At 43.7% G+C, this 22500-nt stretch overlaps 1 protein-coding gene across 2 annotated transcripts in view; it reads left to right on the plus strand.

Moving 5' to 3' along the window:
- The first annotated feature begins 3671 nt into the window (after positions 1 to 3671).
- aff1 (AF4/FMR2 family, member 1) overlaps positions 3672 to 22500 on the plus strand; it is a 34771-nt gene continuing 15942 nt past the window's right edge. The window contains exons 1-3 of one of the 2 annotated variants that reach the window (XR_003442409.2): positions 3672 to 4026; positions 14969 to 15086; positions 17623 to 18429. Coding sequence is in view for 1 of the 2 variants with exons in the window: in XM_027158762.2 (XP_027014563.1) it covers positions 4010 to 4026; positions 14969 to 15086; positions 17623 to 18429 (942 nt within the window). In the remaining variant the exon portion in view is untranslated. The remainder of the gene's footprint in view (positions 4027 to 14968; positions 15087 to 17622; positions 18430 to 22500) is intronic. The other variant, XM_027158762.2, reaches the window with a different exon arrangement.

Here is a 22500-nt window from a genome sequence, read left to right on the forward strand (position 1 = left end):
CCGAGCTGCAGGTAAACACACGAATACAAAACGTGTGAAATCTGCTTTTGTGTAACTTTATACCTTTATTAGAAAGATCTTAAACACGACTGACTTACGTTCTGGTCCTTGTTGAAGTAAAACTAATGACATTAAGAAATAAACTGGTCATTTATTTGTTTGTTTGTTTGATTGCATTATTTTGCTAATCATTACTACTGCACGATCATAAACACGACACTAGTGCCCTCTACTGGTCATGTGTCATGTCTGCACTTTCATCTCTCTCTCTCTCTCTCTCTCTCTCTCTCTCTCTCTCTCTCTCTCTCTCACACACACACACACACACACACACACACACACACACACACACTGTTTCTCTCTCTCTTTCACTCTCTCTCTCTCGCTCTCACTTTCCATTGAGTACTTAGGAAACTGCACTTCTGCACTTTTTGCCTCTTATCAGTTAAATGAAACTCTTTCAGTATCTATAAATGCTCACAGATTGTCAGTGCTCATCGTGTCAAGCTGATCTGATCTCACTGTTGCTTTCATTTCATGATCATTCTTTATTTAATCAGGATTTGTTTCTTGAGTTAATCTTATGTTAGTCTTCACACTTTATTCCTCCTGACACCAAAGCCTCTGTGCTGGGGACGGCTAATCTGTGTTCATCTGTTGCTGTGGGTCTCAAACACACACACAAGCTGTGTGTGTATACTAGGGCTGGCTCCAGTCCTGAAAGAGTCAGGATTTGAGACTCTGAGCTGCATGGGGGATGTGAGGAATGATGAGGGATCCAAACACACACACACACACACACACACACACACACACACACACACACACACACACACACACACACACAAAGCTGGTTTGCAGTCTGTTGTTATTTGTAATCCCTGCCATCATTAAAGGAACTGCACAGTTATCAGCCAAGATATCTTGGTGCCAAAAGTTTTGCACAGGACTAAGAGAACCTAAATGGTCACATGCTCACTTCAGAACACAAAGCATTGTGCCTTGTTGTCTGTGTACATATGAAGATACAGAACAATGTCTCCTGTGTCTCTTTAACAAGGAGTCAAACCTCTACGTGGCTTTAAAAGTGACTTCTTCTCTTTCAGGAAGTGGAACTCAACATTGTCCTCTTCCATCTTTAGCTAAATATTTAGAAATGTCACGGTACAGATCGGACTTATCCCAAGTCCTAGAGCTCCTCAGTACTGCTGAGTTTGGTGTTTGTCCGTCTTTAGTAAACAGTTAAGCTCATGAGTTGATTAGCTGTTTGTTAACTCAGACAAAATAAACACAGAATTAGTGAATCTCTTTAGACCCAGAGTCTAACACCTCATGCTGGTGGGAGTGGGTGTGGTGTGATGTGGAGCTGTTGGGAATAAACAACAAACACTAATGTCCTCGTGAGTGAGTGTGTGTGTGTGCGTGAGTGAGTCAGTAAGTGAGTGTGAGTGAGTGAGTAAGTAAGTGTGTGAATGAGTGAGTGAGTGAGTAAGTGAGTGTGAGTGAGTGAGTGTGTGTGTGAGTGAGTGAGTGAGTGAGTGTGAGTGAGTGAGTGTGTGTGAGTGAGTGTGAGTGAGCGAGCGAGTGAGTGTGAGAGTGTGTGAGTGAGTAAGTGTGTGAGTGAGCGAGCGAGCGAGTGTGAGAGTGTGTGAGTGAGTAAGTAAGTGTTTGAGTGAGTGAGTGTGTGAGTGAGCGTGTGAGTGTGTGAGTGAGTGAGTGCGTGAGTGAGTGAGTGAGTGAGTGAGTGAGTGAGTGCGTGAGTGAGTGAGTGAGTGTGTGAGTGAGTGAGTGAGTGAGTGAGTGAGTGAGTGAATAAACGAGTGTACCTGTTCCCTCATACGTGCCAGCCGTCCGTGGACTTTGCCTCCCTAAGAGCTGAGTTCTTATCTGTTCCAGACCTTTGTCAACACAGCACAATTGTCAGTAAGGATAATGTGAAATACGACTGTGATACTTTCTCCACTGTGGGTTCATCTCTTGGTGACTATTTTGGAAACACACTATCATGTGTCTAGTCGTTAACGGTGCGGCACTCGAAACTGCTACATAATAACACTTGAATTGTCGACAATTACAGACACATTATCACTTACCGTCGGAGCCTGACATTTATTTGTATTCTTTTATTTCAAATGTGGCCATTAAGCGTGTAGCTGAAAACAGGCCGCAGCCCTGAAGCTCTTTTATCAGCATGCGAAAGATGTTTTCTGGGAGACGTGCAGCTGATTGCTGGATGGATTGAAGTGCAAAGAGTGCTCCTGGAGTCCAGGGTTGCTCATGTAGCTCTTTTCCCTAGCATGACCTTTTCATGTATTGATGATGCACAGCGTAGCGTAATCCGTTAGCTGGAAACAGCACACGTGTCTCGGGAATGTTATTAGCTGCTAAAGAGTCTAGCTTTTTTTTATTTTTTTTATTAGTGTTTAGCAGAATACTAGCGATTAGCATTCTTGGCTGTAGATAGTTAAGCTACTTTTCACATGTAGTTTGTAAAGTAAGCCTCTCGCATGACCTAATTTCTTTTGGATATGAGAGAAAGTGTGTTGTTAGAATGTCGACTTTTATGTGAAAATAATGCATGAATACTTGGAGCAGAAGCTAGCGTAGTAGCCTAGGGTACATCGTTCTCATGTCTTTATGGGTTTTCTCCACGATACCTGTTCCTCTATAGCCTAAAAATATAACAGTAGGTGGACTGGTTATTCTAAACGACCCCGGGTGTGAATCAGCATGTAGAAAAGTGTGTGTGTCACATCCAGGATGTATTCCTGCGTTATACCAGCACTGTCTCTAGTCTTGGAAGCTAAAGATCGGTACATTTTATAGCCAAGACTGGGCTTTTTTTAACAGGAAGAGGCAATTTCCTTGACCGAACACAAACATGCTAAGATCTAATCAGAATGCAACATTCGACCCACTGAAGGTTGTGGCCAGAAAAGTGTACAGAATGTTTCCCACAGGCAGAGAACCTGAAGCTGGGGCGAGCGTTACGCCGACCCGGATACACCTCGGTATCTTTACTATTAACTAATTCATAGTGATATGCGATTAAGAGTCACGCTAACACGAGCTACCACGTTACGGTTCATATAACCGGACACCATTTGTGTTTGCAGCTCAACAGAACCATCTCCAGGAGCAAACCATAATAGGCAAAGCCCCCAACACAAACCCCCACCCCCATGTAGTATCCATGTTGCTTTTATCCCAAAATAAATTATGGACTGTACTAAATAATGCAAGCCTGTATTTACATGCACATACAGTAGTTACACTGAAGACTGTTGTTGTCATCTAACTGTTGTTGTCATCTAATCTGTTTACCACATGCATGTAAAATATTTACTCTGACCAAAAAAAAAAGGGGGCATTATTAATGATCATATCGTCCCAGATACTCTTTAAATGCACGATGCAATAACTGCACGTCAGATACATTTGTTTGTAAACGTGAACGTCACGTTTTCAACAGGACTTTTCTAGTTCACTCACGCACGCGCACCCCCTCTGTAATATTTTGGCACGCTCTTTCAGAATAACATGCCCATAATAGGATCCAAGCGACCGTACCATTTCTGACTCAGTCTCGGGGGTGAACATCTGGAGCTTTCTAGCGTGACACGACACTATAATACGAGAGCTGACGTTTTCTGAATATCACGTCGCGACGACAAAGCTCGTTTTCGTCTTCTTGAGTATTTTCCGAGCGTGTTTACGTCGTATAAATCGTGTTTGTATCAGTCGATACGATTTCGAGCACCCCTCCGGAAGCGTGGACGACTCGGATGGTTCGTCCTGTGAGTCCAGGGATCGAGCTCCTAGCCGTTCGAGCTACAATAAGTTGTGAACTATGAAACGGTCGCTGCGACTTTCGGCGTTTATTAGATGATTAAATCTGTCGATTCTAACGCCATGTAAGATAACGGGGTTTGTACGGAGAAGTGCCAAGAAGCTCAATGGCGATCTACAACTTCACATCAGGCTCGTAATCTTTGTCAGCGTCGCACTAATGGCTGCTCAGTCAAGGTAAGTAGTTTACAGCCATTAGCCAGGTTTAATCCAGCTGTTACACACAAGTGACATTCTGTCTGAGGGGAAGTTTTAAATACGGTTTGTTCAGAAAAGACACGAAAAATCCACCAGCTGGGGTTTAACCTAAACGTTTTGTGCTGTTTATTATAAACCCGAGGCTTTAAAACAGAATCCTGATGAGTTTATTATCATTTTTATTCATTTTATTATTAAGATGATGAAGATGAAGATGAAGATGCTGGTGGTGGTGGTTGTAATCTATTTTTAAAATAAATAAATAATTAAAGTTCATCGTTTTTAATAAGACAGTGGAAAAGCCCTGCTGGTCATTTGTCAGACTGGTGGCTTGGTCTTTGCTCTGTACAGCTTTTACTGTGACTTGTTTATTGTGGACTTTACAGTAAACATCCAGAATTTTATTTATTTTATAATTTATTCTATTTATTTATTTGTTTTCCTTTGTTTGTTTTTTTATTTGATTATTTATTTATTTTATTGAATTTAATTTTATTCTATTTATTTGTTCATTTATTTTATTTTTTATTTATTAATTTCATCTATTTAATTTTATATTCAATTCTATTCTATTTATTTACTATTTGTTTGTTTTTTTCTATTTTATTTTTTATTTATATTTTATATCATATTTATTTATTTATATTCAATTTTATTCTATTTATTATTCTATTATTTTATTTATTTTTATTTTATTCTGTTCTATATTATTTATTTAAATGTATTCTATTTATGATTTTATTTATTTACTTTTATATTTTATTCTATTATTTATTTATTTGTTTGTTTTATTTTATTTTATATTTTATTTCATTTAATAAAAGTCTGGGATTACTTCGAGCACTTTGAGTGTTTGCTGAGCGAAGGACTAATTTCGGGCTTCAACTCAGAAAAAATAAATAAATAAAAATGATCTATAAAATAGCCATAAGGGTTTGGAGAAAACTAGTGTTTTTTGGGTTAATCGGTAAAGCCGGTGATATTAATCGACCATTTAAAGGTGTCAGAATTTCCATTTTGTAGGAAATTTCTGTTTATTAAATCAGTTTATTAATTAATATATTTTTTTTCACATCTTTTAGCTTCCAGCTTTAAACCTGGTCTCAATCCATAATCCTGGTTTACACGACTGACGCGTTGCTGTTCGGGAAGAAATTTCACTTAAAATAAATAAATAAATAAATCTGTCACTTTAAACATCGAGTCCGTGACAGAATCTCGCTCGAATTTCAAATCCGGGAATCGGATCCGACTCCTTCTGATGTTCACTTGTTTTCTGTAACACGTACGGCTCTGTGTAGCATGAACGCTAAGAATAAAGCGATCTGTTGTTCGCTTTATTTAACAAAGAACAAACTCTTGAATAAGAGGAAGAAAATTCTTTGTACTGTTCGGAAAAAAACAAGCTCTTGGAAATCAGCGCGTCTCACCGTGTTGTTTTAACGCTGGACATAATTTCCGGGTGGGACGTGTCACGTAAAATGCTGCACGATTTGTAAAATCAGGTATTTTGCTCGATAATTTACTTCTTGTTCTGTATCGTTGAGCTCTTTAACGAAGATTCCAGAACTTTCCATAACCAAATCATTCAATACAAACACTTGAATTGTCTCTGCGGCATTTTTTTTTTTAATGGCGTTTAAGGTCGTCCTCTTTTAAAATGCAAATGCGCAAACAAATACAGGGCCGGGTCGGAGAGCATGATATGAGGCTTGGTTGTCATACCTCAGATTTATCGTCGACTTCGACCTTCCCGACCTCAGAGATCAGATTCTAAAGTTGGAGGATCCGATCTCAACAGGAGCTGCTTTCTGACGTTCGGTCGAGGATCGAGAAGTCGTCCAGGAGTCCGAGTTCAGCGCGTGTGCCAACATGGCTGCCTGCAGCATCAACAGTAAACAAAGCGGTGTTTCTTTACTTTCGAGTGAGTTACGCTGCAGATCCTAGTGTTTGCTTTGGATCAGTCAGGAGGAAAAGGTACGCACGTCACAGTTAGCTAGATTCTTCCTTATAAACAAACACGACGATCGTAGCAGCTTCTGGGTGTTTATTTTTATGAGGTTCACGTTCCCATGTTTAAGTTGATTCGGGTGCAGCGTCAATCCTCACTGCGTCTCCTTCACTGAGGTCTGGTAGCGATGCAGCAGCGCTTTAGTCCTTTATCCTGTCCAGCTGTCTCACGTTCTCGTTAACAACACCGTCAATACCGTCGTCTCGTAGGCGGCTGACTTACCGAGCCGAGTCACGTCGTAGCCGCGTTGCGTTCTGGGACTTTGAGTCCTGAATTTGTCTCAGTTTTCAGTTGATTTCTCATTAGTATAGCGGTTAATTGTGGAAAATGGGAAGAAACCGAGAAGAGATGTTTTTTTTTGTGTGATTTTAAGAGGATCAGTGTTTGAATTTCTATTTGTGATCGTTAGGGTTTTCTCTTGTTAATAAACAACGTCGTTACTACGGTAGCATTAACGACGTCCTCACAGGAACGATGAAAAAGTCACAGAATCGCTGAATCGATATAAACACGAAGGTGGTGTTTATTTTAGACTCGAGAAAAGCCCAGACGCGTGTAATATTTTTACCCAGATAAACATGTTTAAGTGTAGAGTTTACAGCTGGCTGACTTGGGCCTGAGCCACAGTCGTGTGTGTGTGTGTGTGTGTGTGTGTGGGTGAGAGTGAGAGACGGAGAGGCGTGTGTGTGTGTGTGTGTTGGGCAACACTAAAAACACACACACAAGTGTTATCACGTATCACAGATTCAGGGCAAAGAGAAGGGACTTATTTATTTACTTATTTATTTATTTTTGCTCGTTCTGGTTATGAGTAAGAGTGAATTTCCTCCTCAGCTGAGCCACCTGTCACCATCAGCTCACACCAGAATCGTGCGCACCTCAGAAAGTACAGACAGGATTGATTTTTTAGATCTCTATTTCTCTATAAGAAGGCATTAATGTTCATCCAGCAGTTTCTCCTTTCTCTCTTTGCTCCACGATGGAACTGTTCAGCTGCCGCTGCTGCAGTGAGAAAACACGACGAGGCGAGTTCTCCCGCGCCGCCGTGAACCCTGCGGCTCCTCGACGGCGATGCTACGCCGCGCGTTACTGAAGAAAAGACAGAAGGGTTTATTGTGTAAAGCTAAGAGAGAGAAAATCGATTCTCGGACGTCGTAAAACGTCCCGAAAAACATCGCTCCGTGCTTCAGAGAGTGTTTGTTTGATGTGATGAATCCCGGCTTCCGATTGGTCGGAATTGGTATCTGTGACGATAACGTGAGGGAACTTGTAGTGCGATGTAACATAGTTCTGATTATGTAAGGACAACGTTTAAGGAAGGAGTCTCCGGTTTCAGGACTTCTTTCAGCTGACTTGTTGAAATCACCAGCACAGATCTCCTCCCGCTGAAGACACGTGTAACGACTTTCTCTGATGTCGTACTCGGCGCTCGGACTGAACACGTGTCGTGATGTCACACGATGCGTCTCGGAACAAATCTGTGGATATTTTGGAAGGAAAAAACAAAACAAAAAACTTTCCTTTAATTTAGTTGTGAGGTTTAGTTGAATGATGTGTGTGTGTGTGTGTGTGTGTGTGTGTGTGTGAGAGAGAGAGAGAGATGTGTGTGTTTGTGTGTGAGAGAGAGAGAGATATGTGTGTGTTTGTGTGTGAGAGAGAGAGAGATGTGTGTGTGTGTGTGTGTGTGTGTGTGAGGGAGAGAGGTGTGTGTGTGTGAGGGAGAGAGAGGTGTGTGTGTGTAAGGGAGAGAGATGTGTGTGTGTATGTGTGTGTGAGGGGAAAAAGAGAAAGATGTGTGTGTGTTGTTTGTTTGGCTGCAGGTATCCGTGAACTCTCGGTGACCTCACTTACTATTCGTTAATCCTTTCTTCCTGAAAAAGACAGAGGTGAGCACCTTGACCAACTGAGCAAGGTGTGTGTGTGTGTCTGAGAGAGGGAGAGAGGTGTGTGTGTCAGAGAGAGTGATAGGGAGGTCTGTGTGTGTCTGAAAGAGAGAGGGAGAGAGGTGTGTGTGTGTGTGTGTGTGTCAGAGAGAGAGAGAGAGAGAGAGAGAGAGAGAGAGAGAGAGAGAGGGAGGGAGGTGTGTGTGTATCTGAGAGTGAGAGGTGTGTGTGTGGGTGTGTGTGTGTGTTTCAGATTGGATTACACACACGACTCAGGATTACTTTCCTCCTGCAGAAGTGTGTGAGCGCACGTTCCTTCTCCAGTCTTTCTCCATGTTGTAGTGGAACAATGAGCTTTTTGAGCTCTTTTGTTATTCTGTGAGGAATTCCTCTTAAACAGCCGCCGTTTACGTGTCGTGTTTGTAAACAGACAGAGAAGTGGAATGTGCCGCTTTTTATCCACCTTAACGAACGAAGACGCATTCTTACGGACGAAGAGCGCAGCATCCGGAGCGCAGATCCTGTAAATAACACATTGTCACTCGGCGTCGGTCAGCGTCTGACTCGTGTCCGATACGGACTGTTTACATCACAGCGCTGATGAATCGTCTGCTCTGATTGGTCAGGTGGTGTTGACCGATCCTCTACATAACGCATGACGTGTCGTGGTGCCGGTCCGAGGTAAAGCCGGAGCGTTAAGAGGTTCCGCTTTTTGCGGTTTCTTTCTTAGCACGAGAAGTTGCGACGTCGTGTTGGTGAACGGACGACGGTTTATCGCCGCTGTAACGTAAGAGAGATCAAGCGCAAACTTTTCCTGGATGTAAACGGTCAAAAAAAAAAAACTCGACCAATTGGAGAAAGGAAAAAAATGATGTCGATTTTAGTGAACTTGGCTGTAACCATGGAAACAAACAAACGGCTGTGGTTCAAGGGGAATAAACATTATTGTGGAAAAAGTTCACTTCACGTCACGCTAATGTGCTGATTATTTTCCTCCATCACACCTGCTCCATGTTGTAGTCCTTACATACAGAGAAAAAACTTACACAGGGTTTTATTAGGCTAGTAAAATGTCTTTCTGTCCTTACATCTGTCCTTTGTTTTATCTGCTTTGCTCTCTCTCTCTTGCTCTGTCTCTGTCTCTCTTGCTCTGTCTCTGTCTCTCTCTTTCTCTCTCTATTTTTATATTTCTCTCTCTCTCTCTCTCACACACACACACACACACACACACACACACACACACACACACACACACACACACACACACACACACACACATCCTTCCTCTCTCTTTTTCTGTTTCTCTCCTGTCTGTCTCTCTCTCTCTCTCTCTCTCTCTCTTCCTTCTGTTTCTGTCTCTCTTTCTGTCTCTCTTGCTATATCTCTCTTTCTCACACACACACACACCCTTCCTCCCTCTCTTTTCTGTTGCTGTCTCTCTTTGTCTCTCTCTCTTTCTCTCTCTGTCTCTATATCTCTCTCTCTGTCACACACACACACACACACACACACACCCTTCCTCCCTCTCTCCCTACCTCTCTCTCTCTCTTTCTGTCTCTGGCGCGCACACACACACACACACACACACACACACACACACACACACACACCCTCTCCCTCCCTCCCTCTCACTCTGACAGAGACAGAATGTCCTGAACTTAAGTACGTTCTGCATTCAGAGCAACTAGGCCACAGAGATCCATGAGCCTATAACAGGATGTAGCTAATCCTACAGTAACAGCAGAAATCGAACCCAGGACAATGTCTTCTCCTTCTTTTTTTCTTCTTCTCTTCCTCATCCTTTTTCTCCCTTTTTTTTCTCCTTCTTATTCTTTCTTTTTATTGATCATTATTAACCGCTAGAGTTTCGGTACAGATTCTCACCAGGCCTCTGATTTACATGCTTTATTGTGCTGCATTTCTCCATGCAAATGCATCCAGACTGCGGCACTTAAGCAGACGTCCCGAGCGTCTCGTCTGTTTTCCCACGCTCCTCGCTCTGTTATGTAATAATTATTTGTCGTTCCATTACTCCATCACACTCTTCACGATTACTCTCGAACTCAATCCAGATCGGAATTTTCCCCTTCGCGAGATTCTTTGTAAAAGTATCGGCATGGTGACGAACATGTAGATAATCAGCTGTGAGAGCTTTTTCTCATCGATGTAGCGCTTAGCAGTAATCCTGACTGAGCGCTAGCAACCAAAATGTCACAAAGTAGACAAATAGATCAAATCCTAACCTCCTCAGTGAGTGTTTTCCCTTTTCCTTTATCGCGATGTAAAGATTTGTGAAGTTAAAGATGATAATAAAGGCTTAAAACTGATATGAACGTGCCTTTACATTAGCAAGCGATAAGTCTCTCAGGCTACTTCTAGTTATATCTTGGCCAATGCTAATGTTGACATTTGGGTATCTATGGCTAGCTATGAGTTGCTATATGAGTAGCTATGGCTAGCTATGAGTTGCTATATGGGTAAATAAGGCTATCTGTGTGTAGCTGTGGGTAGCTATGAATTGGTATTTGAGTAGTTATGCGTAGTTGTGAGTAGCTATGTGTAGCTATGCATTGGTGTATATGAGTAGCTATGTGTAGCTATGGCTATCTGTGGGTAGCTATGAGTTGCCATATGAGTAGCTAAGGGTGACTAAGGCTATCTGTGTGTAGGTGTGGGTATCTGGGGTTAGGTGTGGGTATCTGGGATTAGGTGTGGGTATCTGGGGGTAGGTGTGGGTATCTGGGGGTAGGTGTGGGTATCTGGGGGTAGGTGTGAGTTGCCATATGAGTAGCTAAGGGTGACTAAGGCTATCTGTGTGTAGGTGTGGGTATCTGGGGGTAGGTGTGGGTATCTGGGGGTAGGTGTGGGTATCTGGGGGTAGGTGTGGGTATCTGGGGGTAGGTGTGAGTTGCCATATGAGTAGCTAAGGGTGACTAAGGCTATCTGTGTGTAGGTGTGGGTATCTGTGTGTAGGTGTGGGTATCTGTGTGTAGGTGTGGGTATCTGTGTGTAGGTGTGGGTATCTGTGTGTAGGTGTGTGTGTAGCTGGGGGTATCTGGAGGTATCTTGGGGTAGCTGTGTGTAACTGGGGGTAGCTGTGTGTAACTGGGGGTAGCTGTGTGTAACTGGGGGTAGCTGTGTGTAACTGGGGGTAGCTGTGGGTAGCCCCGTGTTCCTATGAGTAACTAAGGCTAAGACATTAAAGCAGTAAATCAGTAACTTTGGTTGTTCAATTTCCATACTGCATTAGTAATGATTAGCAAATTAGCATTAGCAAATGAATACTTTCTAGAGTCTCAAAAAAATCTCTGCTACTTCCTTCCGAGCTTTATTTATTTTTATTTTTGGTAAAGTGCCTACATGTATAACACGGGGAGAGAAAGTGAAAGGGTTCTAGAGGGTTTCCTGATTCGGAAAAAAACCTACAGACACCGAAGACAACTTCCATGAACGTTAAAGGTTAAATATTAAACGTCTTCTTACAGGAAACTTCATCACAACGATTAGCCTAAGCCCAAGTAAGCGCCGTTACCATAGAAACACTAAGTATTAGCACCAGAACGTCACTGTAATATATATATATATATATATATATATATAAACCATGAGCTGCTCTGCTGTTACTCTTATTTTCTTTCTTTTGCTGACTTTTCATTAGACATCGGTTAAACGACCCGCTCCCAAGATACACGGCATATAAACACTTTTTATTTAAGGTATTAAATGGGTTCAGTAAAAGGTTGATGTTTAGGACCTCGTGGACCCGCAGATTCATGGATATCGCTTTTAGCCGCTACTCTGTACGAGTCCAGACACGTTCCACCCGAGCTTCATAGGAACGACTCAGAATCGAACACATCTTTAGAGGGTTATAAAGAAGATCCAGCAAAAAAAACAACAACTTTTTTTGCTTCAATAGTTTCAGTGAATTTCTAGTTTCAGTCCTTTGTATTGGTGGTGGTTTGTTAGCAGAGATAATTACGAGATCTCATGTATTTGTTAAGGGATTAGCACATAACTAACTGGTTTTTTTTTCCAAGTAATTTAAATAGCATTTCTGCTGCTAACATTACAAGATTTGAGATCAGAGAGGTAAAAAAAAAAGTCGTATTTTTCATTTTGCAATTAAAGCAACTAAAAGGAATGATTTAAACCTAAACATTGTGTTTATTTAAACAGTTTGTGCTGCTGTTGTGCTAGCTAACATCACACAATTTGAAATACTAGTAACGCTGTTATTTCTAGCCTCCGCTAACGTTTTCCGACGTTCGCTTTTTTTCTCCGCGAAAGCCGCGACGTACAATCGTTCTCTCTCTCTCTCTCTTTTTTTTTTTTAAATTGGTGCTAATGAGTTCATACTTTCGATCTGTGACTCTGGTTCTTATTTATGCAAAATATTTACCCGAGGAAACGATTTCAGTATTTTCCCACATGTCCGCTTGAGAAAGTTAAACAGATCGGAATTTTATTCTCTTTTCCTTTCGAGATTATACACGTATACGTATCGGTTATTTGTCCAAGCTTTGTAACTCCGGATCTAAGCCGAAGCGTTGGAGCCGGCTTTAGCGCGTGAACTCTATTCCGGTTTCAGTCGCTTTTTAAGAACGGACATCGATCATAGCAACGAAATGCAATGAATGACGATGTTAAGACGGCGTGTCGGTTCATCTTTTTTTTTTTCTTCTCTATGGTGAAGTGAAAATTTGCATGGGATCGCGTATTTGTTTATTCAGATAGACGTACCGAAAAGCGCCCACACACACCGCCCTGGCGTCCTTTTTTCTGCTGCAGCCAGAATTATGGCCTCCCGCCGCTCTACTGCGGCAACAAGGGGGAAAAATATGCACGAGAGTGTGAGTGAATGAGTGTAAATAAAGGAGAGGGAGTGTGGGGTCTGAGAGGGTTATGTTCCAAACTTTACTGTGTGCTCCTCGGTGTGTGATTTAACGAACGCTTTTGTCACGCCGCGCGTTACGTCTGATCCGGGACGGCTCTACGGTTTCCACGGCAGCGCGGGGCCCGGGGTCAAGGAGGTCACAGAGGTGACGTTTTGCCAGAACGAGAGCTCAGCGGATCGTTCGGGCTTCAGACGGATAGGACAGGAATCGGATTTTTCCGAAAGATTAAAAAAAAAACTCATCTCGGAAATCGGAACCGCTTCCGAGAACCATTCGGTTTCCTCCTTTATCTGAAGCGAACGCAAATGTTTACTCCGTTAATATTATTCACAAACACAGAGAATAAAGAAGCGCAGCTAGCTGCCCAGATGTTTTTGTTTTTTTTAACAAGCAAAGTTACTGTTTTGCGTTATTTAAATAAAATGATGTTTTTTTTTCTTGTTCATGAACAGTTTTACGTATCTGTTCTTTCTCTGCATTCATTTCTAATAAAACCTCTCGACTGTTGCTCCGAAAGCAGCACGTTTGAGCTCAAACCCAGAACCCTTGAACCCTGAAAGCGCCCCATGCAGCTTTTTAGCTGTTTTTATAGATCACGTTGTTCTGTCTTTCTGTGTTTATGTTTAAACGAATCCGTGTCGTGCATCTGGCCCGGTGCCAGTTGCAGAATTCAGGGCCAGATGTTGTGTGTGTGTTTTGTGTGTGTGTGTGTTGTGTTACCGTGTCCCCTGCGGATCCTCGGTCTGATCACACCTGTCCTCATCCCTCCACCCTAAAGATATCTTATCTGGAACGTGAACTTGGACAAATACAGACGACAGATTGTCCAGTACAGCGGCGTAAATACACGGCGCGTGTGTGAGTTTGTCTTTATACACGTCCGTGCAGTCGAGCGCTCACTGGGTCGGTCCTTATTTTCTCGTACTCCTGTTATTTTATTTTCCGGATTCGACTCTCGCTACGCTCGGCCCGGTCGCAGCGCCGTAGTGATTACACAATGACCTTGTCTGAATGACGTCACGCTGTGGAGTTTTCAGTGGAAAGATTGCACTTGGCAGTCTGCGAAGCATGAGTAACTTCTTCACCGTTACGTCCACTGACTCACACTGACTCACCGAAAGGTCACACAGCTAATACCAGCCTTTTCCTTCGTCCTTCATCTCACTGAACAAAACCCTCAAATAACCATTTTTATCATCCACATCACATACAGGAGCACTTGGCAAAGCTTCACCACACTTTCTTCTGTGAGGAAGCAGTCCTTCGTCTTCTCCCAGTTAATTCCCAGTTTGCCAATTTTCACCCAGCAGCCTGCTTTCCCCCGTCACACCACAGCTAGCATGTACATGAGGGATCTTCTGCATACAAGCTCACACATTAACTATTATTTATCGCTTTGATTGACAGGAGGAATCCTACCGACTCAGAGACTCAGAGAACATGACCGGTTTAACCCCATTTGGTTACTGGAAACAAATATTAGTTGCATCATCGCTCTCTTCCTGTCGATAGAGTCGAGGGTTGAATCACATTCAGCGCAGTTAAAAACCTGTCCGAGTTTCTAAAGAAAACAAAAACTAAACCTGCAACAAATTCTTGGGTAACCGTGTCGGATTCCGGCGCAAAGAAAAGTAACCGGCGGAATATAAAATAACGTAATTAACCGTCGCTAACAAATTTTATTGAATTATTTAATTTAATTTAATTTATCAAAGAACGGTGAGTCGGCGTTCTTTTTTTTTTTATGTAATATTTTGTTACGATACAGCAGATACACGCATCGTTCTATCACCAACCTCTTTTTTTAACGTTCAATACAGGTTCAGTTCTGACCGCTACAAAGTGCTGACGCTGGAGACTCCTTCCATAAATGTTACTTAAACATCTACTAACAGAAAACCCCCATAAAAACAAATAAAACAAAAAGAGAAATCTGTTCATCATTTATCACTCGAACTGTAATTACTGTCGATCCTTTTTCCCTGTCGAACGAGACGTTCCGTCTGTACAGCCATCGGACCAGCGAAAGATCTCGAAACGTCGTTTGCTCGTCTCCTCTCTATAAAGCTCCTGTGGTTTAACATCTGCTAATGTTTGCTCTTTTTTTGTGTGTGGGTTGATGTACACAGCGTACGCGAAGAACTGGACGTCCTGCGGAGGAAAGAATGGGCACGGAGGAACCAGGAAACCCAGCAGGATAAGGAGCTGTACCAGGAGAGTACGCCGCTCTTCAGGGAGCCTTACAAGGTGAACTTCAATCAGTCAGCAGTCGAGTTAATACCGGTCGTAGTTCGATACGCACCGCCTGTGTCATGAGCGGCGTATTGAATTAATAAGCTAAGCTTGTTGCAGGACAGATTTAAAAAAAAACTTATAAAAAGCTTCACAGACAAACAAAATCGACTGGAAGTGGAAGCTAACGTCCTGTTAAAAAAAAAACGTCTAGTTCGCCTTCATTAGCATTATTCAACGTCGTCGTCCGCTAGATAACTAACCACCAACCGAATGCTGTGGGATGTTGGGAAATGTTTAAAAAAATCAGAGGAGCTGCTAATTATTATTAAAAAAAATAGTATTGACAAAAATGGAGGAGCTGCTTAGAACATCCGTCTAACACCAACATGTCCTGAGGTAAAAGTTGTGGTAAAAAGTAAAAAAAAAAAAACCAACTGCCTGCTTAATTTTTTTTTTCCTTTTCAAACATCACAGTTTTGTCGATTGTTAAAACTAGACGGTCGGTCGAGTCGCCGAGTCAGAAATGAATATCGTACCTAGTCGAACGATCTCGCCTGACGTTGGGCGGAGACTAAATAAAACAGATTTTTACTTTCACACCGGGAATCTGAGCTGGGACGATCCGAGAGTTGTTGCTCGAGGGGGAATCCATGTTCGGTTAGTTCAGCTTCCCAGCTAGGTGTCCTTTCTTTAGAGATTCTGCCCCGAGGTGTGTCCCGTTCAGGGCAGTTCGGATGCACGGCAGGGCAGGTTCGTTTGCCTTTAAAGTTAAAATCTCCGAAAGTCAGTCTAACATCTGCAGACGTGGATCGAGAAGCCCTGAGGGTGCTGCTGGTTGAGATGAACACGGACACACGCGCGCACGCATATACGAATGCAGAAGCGAGGGTTTTAATGAGGCCCCTTGGAGCTTCTTTGTCGAGGCTTCAGGGTGAGACCGAGGATTGAATGACTACCGGATTCTCGAGAGATAAAAACAGAGACGGAGAGAGAAAGAGGCAGAAGGAGGAAAGGTGAGGGTGCCTTTTTTTTCTTCTAAAAGTAGGCCGGTGAGCCGTCTGTCTTCTCTTCTACTCCCATCAGACACCCATCTGCTCCCACAGCTCGTTATCTGGCTACGGCAGTTAATTAGGCTCTTTGGAGAACAGGAGGTGGAGGAGATGGGGGGGAAGAAAGATGAGATTTTTTTTTTTTCTTATTTAGTGTGAAGAGACAGACAGCCTATTAGTCAAAGTGTCTACTACCCGAGACAGGAAGGGAAAGGAAAATAGATGGCGTTTGATGTCAGTCTTTGTGACGTGTCGTCTCTTGTATCGGTCAGGAGTAGTTCCGTTCTGTTGTCTGTCAGTCGACAACACGCGCATTCATGCCTTAACACGCAAACAGCGGATCGGATCGAAAAATATGAGGACGACAGCGACGAGAAAACATCTTTTAGTGTCAAGAAAGCTAGTAAAGTAAAGTGGAAGTCTCGGTTCACACGGAGGGTTCTAGACCATGTTTAAGGGAAGGGCATATGTTCAGTAGTAGCTCAGCGGGTAAGGTACGGTAATGACGACCCTTAATCCCTCGATCGCTTAGTCGTAACACGACCGTATTTAGTTATAGTTGTTTTTATTTCTATATCGTAAAAGCACCACTCAAGAACGAAAAGCAAAGCCGTTATTCAGTATATCCTAAACCGCCAAAGTCCTCAAGAAGCCAGTGTAGAACAAACATTGAGCTATTCAGGACTGTCTCTGGGAAACGCTCAGCTGTGTTTATACATCCACCCTCCCCGTGCCGCCAGAGCAACCTGCCTTATAGACGTCGTTAGCGTCCTGTTGTCCGCAGGCCAGAGAGAGAGAGCACTTCAGTGTACTCAGTGGCGCACGGGCAACAGTCGAACATCCACTTCAAACGTGTTCGGTCATTAAATATGTCAGCTGGGCCCTTTTAAGCTTTTCAGAATATACTGTAGGTTCCATGCTACGTTAGCTGTCATTTACATGCCTGGATTCCAGATCTTGCTCGAGTAAGCGTTTCTCGGTCCCATGCAAAAGAGCATGGCTGTGTTTCTGCAACTCATCCACACCAGCGATTTTATTGTTGTGCACCGTATGCTGTTATTGCAGTCTTCAGCACACATCCTGGCCTATCATTTGGTCTGGCAGAGCTTTATAACAAACACACTTTAAAGATGGTAGATAAGGATGTTCTGCTGAGGTCTGCTTGTTGACAGTACAGGATGTCGTTAGCTGCAGAATAAGCCTGCAGAGATTTGAGAAAAAAATAAACTGGGATTTTAACGTCCATGTCTGTGAGTCGCTACACAAGCAAACGGTGCCTTAAAAGGTCAGATTCGACGGATGCCGTAAACAATGACGCATGCTGTTATGGATACGGCCATGACGGAAGTATTAGCGGAAAGGTTAGATATAGATACTAGGTAAAATATCCCAACACACGGAGTAAAGATTATATAATGACATGGGTTATTCTTTATAACTGTATAATGACTCACACACAGAGATTTACCCTGTGCGGAACTCTGTCTATTTTTTCCTAGACAAACAAAGGCGATGAACTGTCCAGCCGCATCCAGAGGATGCTCGGTAATTACGAGGACGGGAACAACTTCCAGTATAACCAGTATGAAGGGATACCCAGGGATCGACCCCCTTCATCATCGCACGGACGTCCGGGTCATCTCACGAACAAGGACAAAAAGGATCTCTCATTCCAGGGTACATCGTCATATGGAAGCACTAAACAAGGCCAATCAAGCGGTCACAGCTCATCCCAGCCTTCAAAGAACTTCCCGATCCTGGACGTCTCCATCCCAATCCAGAGCAAAGAAGGTCTTGTCAAAACCCACGAAACAAAAACTGACCCCTGGTCTGTCAAGAAAGACTATGCCACTTTACCGCCTATTCTTCCAGACCTTTCACCACCTGCAGAACCCTTGTCCCCTTTACATTCCAGCGAATCAGAACAGGACATGGAGGAAATCGACAATACAAAGGAGCAATCTCTTTCCCCCCACTGCAAAGGTTCTTCTGAAAGGACTGTCCCGTCGCATAATTCAGAGACCCAGCAAAAGGAAGCGTCTCACCTCGGCGGAGACGCCCCGATGCCGGCTTCCCAGACCTTTCCGCTTCCGCTTTCTTCCAAGCCCAACTTGGCCAACTCTAGGAAACCCATGGCGCTGGTTCGACCCATGGACGGACCCGACCAGGTCAACAGCGAGTCCCCGGACCTAAAACAGTCACCTAATACCTATCACGGGCAGTCTTATGAAAACTTGTCCGATCTGAAGACGTCTGTAAGCAAGCCGAACCTTCCGCCCCTAAAGATCCCGTCACAGTCTGTAGAGGTGAGTGTCGGTCTTTTAGAATTGTGGGTAACCGATTCCGAATCTTTACTTTTGAGAGACGCTGCGTTTTTGTGGCCTTTTGTTCAGCACAAAAGGAATGTGAAGCATGCATGGTATTCAAGGCCCAGCTGGCCTGTAGGACATTTTCATGCTCATTGTCTGGAACTTCTAACTGCCCTAGCATATTACACCCCCCACCCCCGCCCAAGCATATTACACCGGTGGAATTTCAGGATGTAGCCTGACCTTTTCACATCACACTAGATATCGCTCTATTCTACATCCCAGTCAGTGATTAGGGTTTGAAGAGCACACAGACTTGGTGTTGGCTAATAGTTAATTAGATTTGTCTGTCGATTTATTACCCCGTTCCTCGGCCGCTCGCTCAGGGGGTCGCACGGTTACAGCGTGTGATGCAAAATAGTGTTAGCAGGTGCACTTGAAAACCTCGCTTCGTCAGAGTCGTTCGTGACACGGTCAAGGAAATGGCAGATCCGACCGAGCGTTGAGAAATTCACCCGCATTCCATTCCGTCCGCTCCGTAGATCGACGTTCGTACCGACTTCCTGTTCCGTATTATCTGTCATTACTTGCTCAGGTCGAAGATTCCTGCGTCAGGCTCGTTTGTTTTGCTTAGTAGTCGCCTAAGATTTGCTTCGGCTTTATACAGTTCTTTTCAAAACTCTTTTACGTCAAAATGTAAGAAACCCCTTCGTTTGGACCCGAGGTCATGATCAGATGTGGGAGGGGCTGGACTCAGTGTTTTGTTGGTGAAAGCGGTACACGTGCCACTGCCGAGTCGTCAGTACGCTGAATAGACGCTTTCACAGCTGTTAGCGTTAATCCAGGTCAGAGAGGTGACTCATTCACTCAAAAACCCGCATTAACTACTGCGACACACACACACACACCCCTTACTGCACGCACATTTACTCCACATAGACACACACAATATTGCGCACACACACACACACAACTTACTACACACGTATTGCTACACACCACACAGACACCTTGCTATGCACAGACACCTTACTCCACGCCAAAAACGCAGACACACACACACCTTACCACATACAGACACACACACACCTTACCACACACAGTCACAAGAATAGACATAAGAATAATAAAACACTTTTTCATCACAGTTGTGATGAGCATGGCTCCGGCTTTCTGAAAGTGCTTCCCCACAAAATAAACAGCCTTGTGCGTGCAAAAGTATTGTAGGCTAAAAAATATTATTATTATTTTATGCTATAATCTTAAAAGTCTTTAGCGGATAGCATCAGGGAGCAGACGACCGCGAGTCTGTTTTTGTGCCAGAGATGTTTAAAAGGTCAAACGTCACTTTGAAGTATAAGGAAGGGAAGCTAGAAGGGTATCGGATTTGTGTGTGGGTGTGTGTGAGTGTGTGTTAGAGAGTGAGAGAATGTGTGTGTGTGCGCGCGCACGTGTATTTGTGTGTGTGTGTGTGTGTGTGTGTGTGTGTGTGTGTGTCTTTGTGCGTGTGATTGTGTGTGTGCGATTTTGTTTGTGTGTGTGTGCGCGCGATTGTGTGTGCGTGCGCGCGATTGTGTGTGCGTGCGCGCGATTGTGTGTGCGTGCGCGCGTTTGTGTGTGCGTGCGCGCGATTGTGTGTGCGTGCGCGCGATTGTGTGTGCGTCCGCGCGATTGTGTGTGCGTCCGCGCGATTGTGTGTGCGTCCGCGCGATTGTGTGTGTGTGCGTGCGCGCGATTGTGTGTGTGTGCGTGCGCGCGATTGTGTGTGCGTGCGTGCGCGCGATTGTGTGTGCGTGCGTGCGCGCGATTGTGTGTGTGTGCGTGCGCGCGATTGTGTGTGTGTGCGTGCGCGCGATTCTGTGTGCTCGCGCGATTGTGTGCGCGCGCGATTGTGTGTGCTCGCGTGATTGTGTGTGTGTGTGTGCGCGCGATTGTGTGTGTGCGCGCGCGATTGTGTGTGTGTGCGCGCGCGATTGTGTGTGTGTGTGTGCGCGCGCGATTGTGTGTGTGCGCGCGCGATTGTGTGTGTGTGCGCGCGATTGTGTGTGTGCGCGCGCGATTGTGTGTGTGTGCGCGCGCGATTGTGTGTGCGCGCGCGATTGTGTGTGTGTGCGCGCGCGATTGTGTGTGTGTGCGCGCGCGATTGTGTGTGTGTGTGCGCGCGATTGTGTGTGTGTGTGTGCGCGATTGTGTGTGTGTGTGCGCGCGATTGTGTGTGTGTGTGCGCGCGATTGTGTGTATGTTTTTGCGCACGTGTGTGTGTGTGTGCAGAATGTTACAGAATGGTATAATTGAGCAATAGCAGGCGGTGTTGGTGCACACACTCAGGGTGTGTCTGCATGAAGCCTGGCTCTTGTCCAGAGAGTCAGTGAGAGAATAATGAGAACCTGCTCACGGAGACGGGTCACAACACGCTGACGGCTGAGTCACCGGCCGACTTTCAGACTCCGTACTGAGCTGAGAACCATCAGCGTCTGCACCCGTTTACACCGTCAACACCGTCATCTTTTAAAGCAGAGCTCTTTTAAATATAGGTGGATAAAAATGACAGAGCAGTACGACTTTAATATGGTGGTGTGAGAGTGAACAAAACATCAACAAACGAATGATCTGGTAACACAACGACATACAAGGATATCAGGGACATTTCAGGTCATGGGGGGGGGGGGCATACTCGGAAACTCTGCATCAATACCGAAAAAAAAAAAACTAGAACAGAAAATTCAGAAAGAACAGAGCAGGACAGAACTTATGGAAATTTAAGAACAAAACCAAGAACAAAAACAACAATTCTAAAAAATAAATAAATAAATACAGAAACTTTTCTACGGAAACCAAAAATGCTACAACGAGTTCAGAAACGCAACAACAAAACCACAAAAATAAATAAAAAAAGAAATCTGCGAACGTTAGGAACACAACGAAAAAAAACTAGATGATGGACAGCAAAGACAAAGAAAAAACAAACAACCACAACGGCAGTAAAATCGAAGAACAAAACAAATCTGTGCATTTTGACAACAAACGTAATAACGTACAGAAAAAGAGTAAAAGTTTAAAAGATGTTTTTTTTTAACATGTTGCTATGAAAACGTTAAGAATAGATTAGCGTTACGTAGTTTGCGTACTTTGACGTTCTTCGTTTTTTTTTTTTTTTGTAAGTCTATTAACAGCGCTCTCGTCTTTCATGGGACTGACGGCTTATCGTGATCGTTACACCTCGCTACTCAGTTCCGTAAAACCTTTCCGTTCGATCCGTTCGGGTTCGTAGCGCCGGCGACGCGCGAGACCAATTACGACAACGGACGTCTTAGCGAATTCTCTAAGAGCAAGTCTGTTTGTTTTATTTATTAGCGTCTGATGTATTCCCAGGGGCCGAAGTGAGGTGAGGTGAGGTCATGTTTCATATCGTAGCCGCTCTCCTGCTCCCAACAGTGACAGATGGATAGATAAACGTTCCCTTATCCTACTTTCCCATCACAAAGACGACAAGTCGATACTAGTATTTGTCTCCGGTGGCTGACGATTTTGTCTCTCGTCTTCATTTGTCGATCTTCTAGAACGTCGTTGTAAACTCGACCGATCTAGAATCGACAGAAATGGCTACATCGTTTTCAGAAAAGTCTTTGGGGGAAAATATTCAGCAATAAGAACCTTTATGAATCCATCTGTTCCGCCGTTTTTCCCGCTATGTTAAACAAACCATTTGCTTTTATACAAACAAATTTTCATCTTTGGTTTTTCTTTAAAAAAAAAAACAACAAAAACAAATCCATGCTAGCTAGCACGTGCAAGAATAAAATGTTGAATTCTCAAATCAGATAAAGAGAATTCTTTGTGTTATTTTATTAACTAATCAACATGTGACTTTATCGAAGCGGCTCAAACGTCTTCCTCGTTAACGCAAAGCGCGTTTTGTGTTTTGTCTCCGTCGAAGGAACCGCAGTCTAACGGTCGTGCTGGAAAAGTAGGTCAGTTGAACAGGAAGCGTCTGGCTAGCAGCTGCTCGGCTGCACGCTAGTGTGTAGTGAGTGTGCAACACGACTTGCACCTTTAATTAAAATTGCG

Source organism: Tachysurus fulvidraco, chromosome 21 (genome assembly GCF_022655615.1).
Source record: "Tachysurus fulvidraco isolate hzauxx_2018 chromosome 21, HZAU_PFXX_2.0, whole genome shotgun sequence".
Taxonomy (NCBI): domain Eukaryota; kingdom Metazoa; phylum Chordata; class Actinopteri; order Siluriformes; family Bagridae; genus Tachysurus; species Tachysurus fulvidraco.